General features: G+C 45.1%; 1 protein-coding gene across 1 annotated transcript in view; it reads right to left on the reverse strand.

The window, feature by feature from the left end:
- Positions 1-485: 485 nt before the first annotated feature.
- The window catches only part of brinp3a.1 (bone morphogenetic protein/retinoic acid inducible neural-specific 3a, tandem duplicate 1), a 46,346-nt gene continuing 33,677 nt past the window's right edge, over positions 486-13,154 (reverse strand). Inside the window, exons 5-8 of the mRNA XM_062394782.1 lie at positions 12,574-12,679; positions 11,930-12,166; positions 8,062-8,284; positions 486-2,437 (exon numbers count right to left, since the gene is read on the reverse strand). Coding sequence (XP_062250766.1) covers positions 1,321-2,437; positions 8,062-8,284; positions 11,930-12,166; positions 12,574-12,679 — 1,683 coding nt within the window. The 3' untranslated portion in view covers positions 486-1,320. The remainder of the gene's footprint in view (positions 2,438-8,061; positions 8,285-11,929; positions 12,167-12,573; positions 12,680-13,154) is intronic.

Consider the following 13,154-nt stretch of genomic DNA (forward strand, 5'->3'; position numbering starts at 1 on the left):
AAAATCCCTGGGAGGTTCACTCTAAAAAGTGATTTGATTTTTTTTTTCTGTGCTCTTTCAAAAGGTTTCATTCAGAGACCAGCGGAATGTTTCCAAATGATTTTCACCAAACCAGTGAATTTAACATTTTTCTCATAAATGAAATGCAAATGTTTAAACTGTTACATTCCAGTTAAGCTCTCCGTTTCAAACGTGTTTCTTTTTCTACTTAAAATCCAGAAACTACTAAATACCAACATATAAAAACATTAATAAACTGATTGTCTTATGTCAAACTTACTGACTCATTGTTAAAAAGGATCTGACGTTTCCTTCACTTTCAGAAAACCTACAAATAGTTTTTAAACTGCCAGTTTGTGAAGAAGTAAAATAATTGTTGCTGATTTATGTTCATTTGCATCATTTTTCCATTTTGTGCTTTGCCAGATATTGATTAATGAACATGTGTCTTCAGTATCACACACACGAGACGTACAGCGTCTATAGACCACACATAAAAATGTATTTTATTTAGTGTATTAACAAACCGTATTATACATTTTATAGACAGTGTTTTTATAACTTTTGTTTCACAAACGACAGCATTATAAAAATAAAAGCACATGTAACACATATCGTCATGATAAAGGTGTCGTGGTTTTTCCCCCTCAGATCTGGAATAGAACAGCATCTGTTTGTTCACGTTGTTTATTTCAGTTTATTTCTTACAAAATGTTTACTAGAGTTTAAAAAAAGTTGTGTGAGTTGTTTTGTTTTTGAATGAAAAGCTGCAAAAAACAATGAAGGTGTCCGTCCCGTGCCGGCATTAAAAGAGAGGTCCTGGAAAACAAATGTGAACTAAATCAATGAAAAAGGAGAAAACCAAACGTGCTGGTGTCGAGATGGTCGTGATCACATCGCTCGGATAATACGTCATCTGCAAAAAAGCTTTTGTGTTTGAGTTCATGAGAGTGATTCGGATTTGTGCAATATACAAAGGTCAGCACGTTGGCGACACATCAGTGACGGCAGAGCTTTAAATTTAAACTGTCAACTGTCAAAGTTATTATCTCATTGGGAGACAAAGGGGGGGGGGGGGGTGGAGAAGAAGAAGCTACGAGGCAAGTTTGGTGAAATCCTCCTTGATTCTACGATGTTGTACAAATTTATACGAAAAAGCTGACATGAGAATCTCCAACGCGTTCTTGAGATTCATGACAACAACAAAATGTCACCCGGATGTTCACTGCTCGGCTCCAGATCTGCTCTTAGCCGTCATCAGGCGCGTGTGATAACCGCTCCGCCCTCTGTGCCGCCGGCCCGCCGCCCGCCGCCCGCTTACTAGCTACATAATTTGGTTGTTTCGTATTCCATGGAGTTGGGCTGCTTGGCAGCGAACGTCTGCAGCGCCGCCAGGATCCGGGCCACGTCCGTGGTGGACAGTTTGAGCCGGTGCCGGAGCAGACAGGAGAACAGGTCCAGAGGCTGAGCTCCGGGCGGGGAGAGCCGGTTGACCCGGTCCCGGATCTCCAGCAGCTGCAGCAGGGCCGAGTCCTGCGATCCCTGAGTGTACGGGTAGTCCAGCTGCAGGATCAGGTCCTGGATGGCGTCCGGGTCGAAGTGCATGCTGTAGCCGTACACCTGGATGCTGTTGATCTTCATGTAGCCCAGGTTCCGCCCCGGCTCCAGGTACTCCAAGGGTTCGTAATACACGGTCCCGTTCCCGCTCGGCGAGGGGCCCCTGATCCGGCTCCGCAGGTAAAAGTGGACAGTCTCAAAAAAGGTTTTCCACTTGTTCCCCAAAGTCAAAGTCCAATTGTAACAGTCATAGGGAAAGTCTAGTTTAGTCCTCTCCCAGTCAGGGTAGTCGCTCTGGCCGATGGGCATGATCCAGCTCTCCGAGTGGCTGCCCCCAAACGGGTTGATGTAGACCGACAGCAGCGGGTCCAGGGTGCTGTTCTTGGTAAGGCAGATCTGTAGAGACATCCCCAGCAGCATGTGGACATGGTTGGACTTGTACTTGTTGCTCTTCAGCGTCAGCAGCATCCTCTTCCTCCAGGACGGGTCGAACCAGTTGTTCAGCCGCACGTCGTTGCTCACGAAGATCCCGTGGATGCCGATGCGGTTGTCTCGTTTCTGCAGCAGGTAGCGCAGCTCCAGGTCCTGCAGGTCCGTCTCGAAGCCGATGTAGTGGTCGGTGGAGTCCGGCACCTCGTTGCGGCACGCGCCCTGACTCAGCATGTAGCCCTGGTTGCAGGTGGCGCAGCGTGAGCGGTTCTCGTAGGAGCAGGAGGCGCAGGAGGTGCCCTCGCCCACCGTGCAGGGGATGACGCCCTGGCAGGGGGGGTGCTCGTAGGGACAGGAGCAGCTGCGCGTCTCCTCCAGGTACGAGCCGATGTGGTTGTTCTCGCTGCAGTACATGATGGAGAGGATGTAGTGCAGCCAGTAGCTGAAGCGCCTGCGACAGAGAGGAGGGCGAAGTTACCCTCAGTATAAATACATTTATAAAACATATGTGGGAACCAATGAGGACGTTTTAAGGGAAATCGACAAATACATATGGGACTGAATGAGAAATAGACACAATCACATCAAATAGAATAACCATTTATCCAAAAACAATCGATACACTGAAGGGGTTAGAGTCGTCTTATAGATCTGTTTCCCTTTACATTATCCAGGGATTCTCAAGTTTGTTTTTCTCGACCCTCATGGGTGACATACAAATTGAAAAATACATAAAAGTGCATAGTAGTTGTTCTTTAGTGTGTAGGTTATTGAGTGTGTTTGAGAGAGTCATGATGTGTGCACAGGAATTAAAAATAACACTTGTGAAATTGTCTTCTGTGGCACTGTGGCGACTCTGGGGGGGGGGCGGGGGGGTAAGAAAGAAGTCACAACTCATTCGCTCCTAAAGTGAGAAATCACTCATAAAACAGTCAAACTCGAGCCCAGTTTAATCCTGAAGTTAAGATTCAGGGTTAGAGGAACACGTCTCTGCTCCATCACCTGATCAGATCAGAGCTGCATTACACACCCGGTGCCACCAGAGACCCAAACCAGTCCGACAGCACTGGGGAACGTCTGATTCTACTGGTGGGCCGTGATTTCAAAGAACTCAATGTATCCCTGAACATCTCAATTCAAACTTATTAGAGAGGAGAACCTGTCCAGATGTTTGACTTCAGCCTGTAAAGACGTCACTGAGCTCATTCTCTCCATCAGATGATTGAAGTGTCTCATTACGATTCTTATCCTCATGTCCAATTTAAACCACAAGCAAAAACAAACCCTACTACTTTTAATGGGAAGCTAATAAGTCAACTTAGTTTCCTTCCTCATAGAACATCTGATTATAAAAACATTAAAATCTTTGTTTCTGATACACGATTCAAAATTGGGAGTTTGTGACTTGGACTGTGAAAGCAGCAATTGTTTAAAAAAATAAATACAAATTATTCTGACAAACCAGGAGCAAATCAGAATCCTGTTTGTGCCCAGAGGAGCAGATGGACTGGATGACAGGAATATAATGTGATGAATCAGCCTTTCACCTTCTTTGTTTCACATCTGTCACGTCTCTGAATCCAGGCTTTGTTCCCTGGCAGTGAGCGGTGCTGCTGCTACGGCCGTGTGCGACTGCTAAATTAATTTGGGGGGGGGGGGGGGGGGGGGGGGAAACACTGGTGCCTGTATAAGCAATTTAAATTTAAAAAACATATTTCTGAAGGAGAAAAGGAACAAAAATCAGTCCAAACAGTCGTTGAACTAAATAAAAGCAGCATGGAGGATTTCAACTTGAATGATCGCCAGGCAGGTTTCTTTCCACTCCCACAGATTAAAATAGCAGCTTTAGAGCAAATCAAAATAAAGTGGCGACCTCGGCTCATCCTCTGAAAGAACCAAGTCCCATTTATACAAAGGGACAAATACCCAATGTTCCTAATGTCCCATGAATGACAAATGTTGAACGCCAGCTTTTGTGGTTCGTCTCCAAAGCAGAACAGATGAATTTATTCATTTTAAAACCGAAACAATAAGAACAAATATAAATAAAATCCTTTCCTACAACAATCACATGTAAAGAAAATCTCCCCAACTCAGACGATGAAGACTCTGATACTCCGGATATGAAGCTTAATGGAGAATTAACTCTGTTTCTATGGCACTTTAGTCTTAACGAGCACTTTACAGTTGACATTGGCTCATTTACATTCAAACAGCTCTTCTCTGTGGAGTGCTTTGTCTCAGTCGGGCGTTCAGTGTAGAAGAAGCCGAGGAAGGTTCTAATCCATCCTCCAGTTCAGTAATGAACCAGGAGGTATTTTTCTAAGACTTGAAGCACAGCTGTCAGGAGCAATTTGCAGAGCGGATGAGCCAGGAATCGAACACCCGACCCCTCGGATTAGCTCATTAGCTCGTATCCAAAGTTTGTATGGCTGAAAATTAAGTGCTCCCAAAAGATTCATTGGATTGGTTTTTGTAGTTTTAACTTTCAAAGAAAAGCAGGTGAAAACAGAAGCTACTGTGATGATGAGCTCTGAAGATGATGGTAAACCTGTGTTCATGCTGCACGGGCACGACACCTGCGTCAGGTGACAGTTCCAACGCAGCTGCACATCACACTTTAAGCATTCGCTGCTTTAATGTTCGCACACGTCATTAATAAACGTCAGTTTGTTATGCGGCGTGAAAAACAGGAATACGTTTCATTCCTCCGAAGAATGAGCTTATTACAGCTTTTTAATGTGCAGAGGAATAAGACCCACTGTCTTAAACTGTGGGGGGGGGGGGGCGTTCCAGTCACATGAAGAAGCATGCACCTTCAGTGTGTGCACGCAGACGCTCTAACGACATCACAGCAAGCCAGAGACTCAGATCATGACGCGCAGGAAGAGAGAAAAGAGCAAAAAGACACTTCCCCTCAAATCAGCCGAGTTTGAAACCTGGAGACAATTTGTCAAAACGCAGCCGATGTGTTGCGTTAACTCCGAGAGTTGTCGGGTGGATACGGCTGTGCACGGCTCATCTGCAGAGCGGCGGCTGTGCACAGCGGGGGGGGGGGGGGGGGGGGGGACGTGTAAACTGTCTCGGGCGCCGCGGTGTGAAGCGCCGGCCGGAGAGGAGACGCAATCTGTTCATCGTCTGTCAGCTCGTTTCACACAGAGCGACGCAACACAACTTCCTCCTGTCGACGCACATTCATCTCTCACTCCCGAGCCAAACTTTTATTCCTCTGTGGCACTTCTGCAAATTATTTAATTAAAAGTGTTTTTTGTATTTCATTTATTCTCTGCAGCTTGAAAAGAAAAACATCCTGTCCTCATCTCCGTGTTCTGGAAACTTATAAAAGGGAAAAAAGTCCAAAATGGATTGCAGTAATAAAGTGTGAGGTTTTTTATGTGTTCGTCTTTTCTTCATCTGACAAAGAGCGCGATGCTTCAGTCAAATGAATAATGGAGCGAAGATGCATCAGGGTGAATATCGTCTTCTATGAAGAGCAGAGAAAAAACTATTAAGTGAAGTAGGTCATTTACACACGAGGCCCTGAGGACACATGTTGTGGAGAAAGAGGAAATCTTTGTTCTTTTCAGTGAAGAACAAGAAAAGTTTGGTTTTAAAGGAGAAAATTTGATTTTATATCCGACACTGAAGTTTTGATATGGAGGAAAAAGTGCAAATTCCAGTTGAGAGGAGCCTTCAGCTTTGAAGCCTCGCCCTCTCCCCTCCCTGGAGAGCAGCAGGTTAAATCACAGCAGGGTGCAAACCTCCCACTTTGAGTATTTACCTTCATATCACTGCTAAGACATCGTGTCTCTGTGTTTACATCTCACCCCAGATTCTGCTCGAGCTCGAGTGCTGAGGAAGATTAAATATTAGATTCTGCTCCTGCAGTGCTGCACGTGTGGATCTGCCTCGTTTTACACTGAACGACATTACTACTCCGTTACTTTTAATATAATCTTAGCCCTGGATTTGTGAATTGGGCATTTTCTGAGACTTGTTGATGTAAAATATTACATTTATATTTGTTGTGTAGTTGTGCAGCATCTTTGCCAAACCAGGTTCAGATCCCATTTCAGCCATGATCCTTTGCATGTTGTCCCTGTGTCTGAGTGGGTTTCCTCCAGGCTCCTCCCACAGTCCGAAGACATATATAAGGGGAATTAGTTGTATAAACAATGAATGGGTGGATTCCTTTGAAATGTTTATTATGATCTGGAAGGAGATTTCCCACTTGCAGCTCATGTGCGGCTGCAGGTTCTTTTATTTCAGTGACTATTTTCTGAGACTCCAGATCCCATCACCTGATTTATGAGGAGCCGAGAAAAAGCTGCAGCTCCACCTAATAAATATCATTTGAAAAGATGAGGCTCAGAAGTGTGAATGGGTGTTGATTTAATATCTGGCCCCAGGAGGTGCTGGAGACTGTGGCTGGGCAGAGGAACATCTGGAAGACTTGGTTGACTACCTCCTCCTCAACCCGAGCAGAAGCTGAAACTCGACCTTCACTGCCCGACTCACGATGACTGAAAGACACCGATCTACTTGAACTCCATCCTGGTTCCTCAATGGTGGAGCGAGGAACCAAATACTATCAGATCAGATCTGTTCAAGAACCTGAAGAATCATCTCTCCAGAGAGCAACTATTCTCCACCATCCCATCAAAAGGGACCCATCATGACCCAAAGAAGAACCAGTTCAATTTCAGTTCACATCTCAATTAAGGGATGGATCCAGTAATAATTTTAACATGCACGATAGGGAGTTCTTCATTTTCATTGATTTCTCAGGGAAACGATTTCATGGATCTCAATGAAAAGTGCAGATCTAGTGAATATAAATGTTCTTTGACTTTTCGAGCTCCATTACTTTGAGTTCTCAAACTGTACCGATGCTATAGTGTGGTCCTCCAGTTGTGAGTCACTGTGGATAAAAGCCTGTTTAAATGTAAATGCATCGCAGCTAAATGAACTTCTTAATGTCTCTTTTAATTTGCATCTCGTTCTCGCTCTCTCTCTCTCTCTCTCTCCCTCCCCCTCTCTCTCTCTCTCCAGCTGTGTGCATCTGATGAAACAACACATTTGATTTTTGCAGCACACATTAGCTTTTCAGTTTCACAGAGGTCAGTCAGCAACGAGCCTCTTTGTGTGTTTTCATCCTCTCCTATATTTTGTGCTCTTCTTGCATCACACATCAAACTTAAGCCCCCCCCCCCACCCCCCATCCCCCCCGTTTAACAATCCAAATCTCTCCCTGAAGCCAGGAAATCGTTGCAGCTCGAAGGTTAACACTACATATTGTACAGTTCTAATATGATTATTCAGGGTGACTGATGAAATACTGGCACTGAGAATAGAAAGCTACACCTTTTAAATCGCCGTGGATGATGTTCCCTCTTTTAATTAACAGGAAGTGAGGGGGGGGGGGGGGGAGGGGACCGAGGCTGCAGAGGACGAGCGAGCCTCACCTGAAACGACTCCGAAAATAAATGAGGCTGCATCAGCTGCACCGGCGTAATCACCCCCCCCCCCCCCCCCCCCCCGCTTAGAAGCTGTGGAGTCTGTGTGCACGACATGACTTGACTTTTTTTTTTTTGCGATAGAAGGACAGAAATAGATTGAGTGAGCTGTGGAGGAGGAGGAGGAGGAGGAGGAGGAGGAGGAAGAGGAGGAGGAGGAGGAGAAGGAGGAGGAGGAGGAAGAGGAGGAGGAGGAGGAGGAGGAAGAAGAGGAGGAGGAGGGAAAACTTTTCTCTCCATCTAGGGTTTCCTTCGCGGGCTCGTTAAACAACGTTGAAGAAATCTCCCAGACTTAGCATATTCCTGTATAACACTGCAAACTTTAATTTCACAGGCGGATAGCTTTGATTTCCTGGACGTGAAGGAGACTCAGGGGCTGGGTGGGCGGCGGCCAAGTCATCAGACATTAAAGCTCACTCCAGTTGAATATCAAAGCCGAGGTACACGGTGTTATTAGGACCATGGCGAGTTCGGGGGGGTAACAAACAGGCAGACTGGGCCTGTACACGCTCCCAGGTGTCCACAGAAAGGTCAGCAGGACCAGGACTCAGCTCCTCACCTCTCCCTCAGCATGATGATCCTGGGCTGCGTCCGGCACCTCTTGCTCAGGGTGAAGAGCTTGTTGACGATGCGCCGTGCCTTGCTCAGCAGCTGCTGGGCGTTGAGCTCCAGCTGCTTGTAGCGCTGGTGGACGCCGGGCTCCGTCGTCCAGAAGTACTGGATGGCCGACGTGTTCAGGGCGTAGAACGTGGGGAGCTTCCGAACGAAGGTCTGGAACTCCTCTGGGAAGGGAGGAGAGAGAGAGAGGGATGAGCGAGGGACGAACTTTCTCCTTCTCCAGTGCAAATCCAACCGTCAGGCACATACACATGAGTTCATCTCACAAGCAAAACACACAATAACTTGTACGCACAATATTTAAATTTGGACGTTAGGGGTCAAAACAAGAACAACAGTGTCGTGGGATCATGAGAATCGACCCGATGCAAGTCAGGTGCAAATCCTGTTGAAACTTATAGTGCTATAAAAAAAGATTATCTGTAGAAATGAGTCGTTTAAAACAAACCACAGATTCTGCAGATTTGATGGAAAGAGGAAGGTTATAAAAACTCTCTGGATTTCAGATCAGAACAGGAAACAGATAACAGGAGATGGTAGAGGCCGGTCACTTGAATAAACTCCTCCTAATCAGGAGCCAGGAGTTCATTATAGAGGCCAACCTCCGTAATGAAACAATCAGCTCCTAACACAACCACTTCTGTCTAATCCGGATTTAGATCAAGGTCATTTTTAGACGTCTAATTAGTCATATTTGCAATATTTGGCTAATTTAGTCCAAGCAAAGCAAGAGAATCACTGTGCACAGGACATATGGGCTGAAATGCTACAGAATAAACTTGAAGTGATGCTTCTTGATGCAAATAGGACGTTTTATTCCTTTCTTTAATAAAGAGTCAGGAACGTTCTCTGCACGTTGGTTTATAAGAACCCGGTTGGACAAGGAACACAGAAGATAATATCCATCTAAAGTCTGAAGTCCCTGCGAGCTGCACACACACACACACACACACACAATACACAGATTACATTTCCAAGGCTTCCAATAACAATGTCATCATCACCGTGCTGATCTTGATTGGTTGAATTGAAAATCGATGCATATGCAACGCTGATGAGAAAATGGCCGAGCGACTGTTTGTAATTAGTTGACGTTATCTAGATAATACTGCGTCTGATTAGAAAACCAATTATGTGTCAATGGCTTCCCTGGTGATTATGCAAGGTGTATTACATGATCCTGTGAAATTAATAACTTGATTAAACAGCTTGTATTAAAATATATTAAAGGGTATTTGGGGGGGTCTTTGCATGGCCTACTTTTTTAAATGAGAGATATTCTCCTGAGGAGACGCAGAGCAGCCTCCGTGTTTATCCCTTTGCTTCCACTTCACATGAAAAGAGTTTTGATTCCTGATGAATGCATTTGTTTTATCAAATTAAAATGTTAAACAACCAGGTCTGTTGTCCTGTATTGTTTTGCTCATAGCAGCAAATTTAACGAATATGTTCAAAATGAATAAACTGTTCTTTACCGGCCCAGTGTCGCCCTTTCGTTCCTCAAGCTGCCATATTTTTTTGCCATAATTATAACAGTATTTTTGGATTTTCATTTGTCCAAAAGGTTTAAATATCACAGGCATATGTGCACTTGATAATATTCACAGCAACTCAGTGTTTGTGGGATAAACTTCAAATACAGGAAGAAGAACCATCTCACCCAAATAAACACCGTGACTCAGGGACATGTAATTTTTAATATTTTTTGAACAAAGCTCATAGAGATAATAACTATTGGTGTGATCCGTTGATTGTAAGGTGATTTTTGATGGCAAATAAGAACAACTGTGTTTTTAAGATGTTCTGTTTGCAGCCCTCAATGTTTGTTTTTTTTGTTTATGGCAGAAACGGTGAGACCAGAGTTATTGTTGCCATGAGCACCTGGACAAATGTGCCTCAAAAGCATAACTTTTACATCTGAACAGATTTCAGCTTTTTCAGATTTGACGTCTGAACCCAGTGAGACCTGTGGGTTGCCTTCGGGCTCAGGTTGGGTCTCCACACTCTCATCTGCTGTATCTTTATTAATAATCAATCTAAACAGAAACGTGCGGGATAGGATTTTAGAGAAAGTGCTTAAACAACGACCTCCCCTCCTCTGCCCTCTTTATCCAGAAACATCTCCAGTAAACACACGTCGCATCTTCAGAGACTTCTCGGTGAAATCGAGGCCAAATAAATAAATAATAAAAAGATATTGGTAATTCAAAAACCAGTAGACACAACAATAAGGTGCCCACTGCAGGTTTCTGCTGAACCAGACAGTTATTTTATCACCAAGACATCGATAGCTCATCCCTGGACATCTGCTCTCTACGACTATTATTATCCTGTCAGCCACTGAGTCCAGGAAGGAATCTGAGCTTCCCCCCTTTTTGCGGTATGAGTTTAAAAATAGAAGGTATGGTCAGATATGGGAAGGAGGACAGTTAACGCTCGAGCATTATTAAAAACAACCACACTGGTGTTGAAGGGAACGAGGTGCATTGAACTGGGTCTTTTTGCAGATGATTGAAGTTATAAATAATGAGTGTCTTGGTAAATCAGTCTCATCTGTTACACGATGACAATAGGTAATTATGAATATGAGCATTATTAGTCCAACTTGAAGCTGAACGAAGCAGAGGAGAAACCTGCATCAGGTCCACATGCAGCCGACTGTGAGACCTCATTTAAAAACACTCCTGATCATTAATCTCTCTGCTGTTAGATGTTATTAAAATCAATTCTACAAGTGGATCCCTGGGGTTTTTTTTTTAGAGAACTTCCTTATTTCTCCTTATTTAATGCGGCGCTGCGGCTGAGGTTCTCGGGGCATCTTAAGTTATCCCCGGCTGTGCTTGCTAATCAAGTTGCCCTCGGTCCAGAAGCTCGTAGCCGGTAATAAGAACCCCGGTCAGCCCGGTGCAGGGAGAGCAGCTGCAGGCGAGACGCTGGGAAATGAATGAAGCCGTGAGACGCCCTCAGAGCCGGTGGAAGCTGCTCACGCCTTCACTTAACGTGGAGGGATGTTCTAAAATACAATATCGCTAATGGTCAGCTCGGGCGCCGCACATAATGAACCAGCCCCCCCCCCCCCCCCCTCCAAACAGACCGACATTAAATTAGGTCAGCTAATAAAAAAATAAAATAATAAAACAGCTTACAAGTGGAGCTGCAGGAACGTATTAAATCACAGGTTACATCACAGGCTGCAGCCTCCTGGTGATGGACCGGGGGGGGGGGGGGGACGCTGCCAATCAATAAGCAGGGCTGCTTCTCGGGCCGTATTGGATTCTCACGTTTTTTTTGTTGCATCGATGCCACTCTTGTTTAAGTGACTCCAATTGTCAAACTTTTACTTTAGCAAATTGTCCAGCAAACGTTTTTTTGAGTGTGTTTGCAGAATTTTTTTGGGCAGTTTCGCAATTTATATAATGAAACCGTAAAAAAACAACAACATATTTATTTGATCCACTTACTGGTGCGGCTGCAGTTTGTTTTGTGACTGTTAAACATAAAAAAATATGTAAAAGGAGCTCTAGGTTTATGAGACGCTTTCATATTTGTTTTTTTCTGTGTAAGAATTTATGCTATAACAACTTGTAACTGTGGGCATTTGGGAAAAGAAAGCAGGCAAATCAATGTACTCTCAAGTTAATAAGAGTGAGATGCTTTTTGTATTATTCTGCAAGATGCCTTTAAAAGTTGCTCCTCCGTGTCCTGATGATACAGTGATTGGATGAAATTGCTCCTTGTTTTCATGGCCCCCCCCTCTGTCCGTCGTCAAAAGGGCACACAGAGAGAGACAACCCCCCCACCACACTTACCTGACTCCTCAAAGTCCTGGTTGGCCACGTTCCAGGAGTCTCGGATTTGCAGTAAACTGGCTTCCATGGCCCTCAGATCCCCCTGGGGGCAGTTGCATTGTGGGTAGTCGGCGGCACACTGGCACCAGCAGTCGTTGTCCCGGCACACGAACTGGCCCTCCTCATTGCAGCCGATGTAGCTGAGAGCCGCCTGCACGAACCGGGCCCTCAGGTACTGTGGCAGCACGGCCTGCAGGCCTGAGGCGGGGGGGAGGGGGTGGGGGGGGGGACGACACATGGATGAGTGAGGACAGCAGCTTGAGGTACTTCGATCTGCAAATCACAGTGTCTCTCTGCCCCGGCTGACACATGCTCTGCGTCACATGCAATAATCCCAGATTCACTTAAAGTTTTTTTTTTTAACAGCACAGTTCTGCTTCTTTTGTTCCAAATCATTTCTCTCTCTGGGATTCACTTCACAGCTCCGCAAGCGTGCGTGGCAAGAAAAGACGAAAACAAAAAAAAAAGCAGAAGCGGAAGCGGAAGAGTGATTGAAGCTAAATCCGTTCTGACACTCTGGCGCTGCAGTTATAAGCTTTGCCAGCGAACAGACACTGTGACAATTCCATCAGAAATTGGGGGAGTTCAATTATGGATGGCCAAACCTTGCAAATGAATCTTGTTTTCGGGGCTCTGAACCAAAACGGAGCTGACAGAGTCGAGGTTGTCATAGTTGCTGCATCCGAGCGGGCCCGTCCTGGTTTCGGTCACCTTGAGGGAGGAGAGCAGAGGCACACAACAATAATCCACACTGAGAAAAGATGTCATTAAATAAATAGAGAGAGAGAGAGAAAGGAGGGGAGGGGAAGAAAACCTCACGCAGGATAAGATGAACATCACCGTTTGTCCCCCGGAGACAAAAAACACATCTTCTCCGCGCTGCAAATCATATTTAGGATAATGACTCTGTGAGCTAGTGGGCTGGAAATGGAGTTGTGATAAGGATCCCAGGAGAAAAGCATAATGAGTAAGTTGCGGTGTCATCTGTCAAATTCATCTCTGCGTTGTGTTTACCCATTACGATGCCCAGAGACGCACACAAACTCATAAAACCCCATTGTGATGTCGGTGTAAGCGTGTCCTACTCAATTAGACACGTACCTGGGGTTTGGTGTAATCGTCTGATGCAAACTTTTACACGGATGTGTTATTGTAAACACAACTTCAAAAGGCTGGAATGTGATCA

Source organism: Platichthys flesus, chromosome 9, assembly GCF_949316205.1.
Source record: "Platichthys flesus chromosome 9, fPlaFle2.1, whole genome shotgun sequence".
NCBI lineage: Eukaryota > Metazoa > Chordata > Actinopteri > Pleuronectiformes > Pleuronectidae > Platichthys > Platichthys flesus.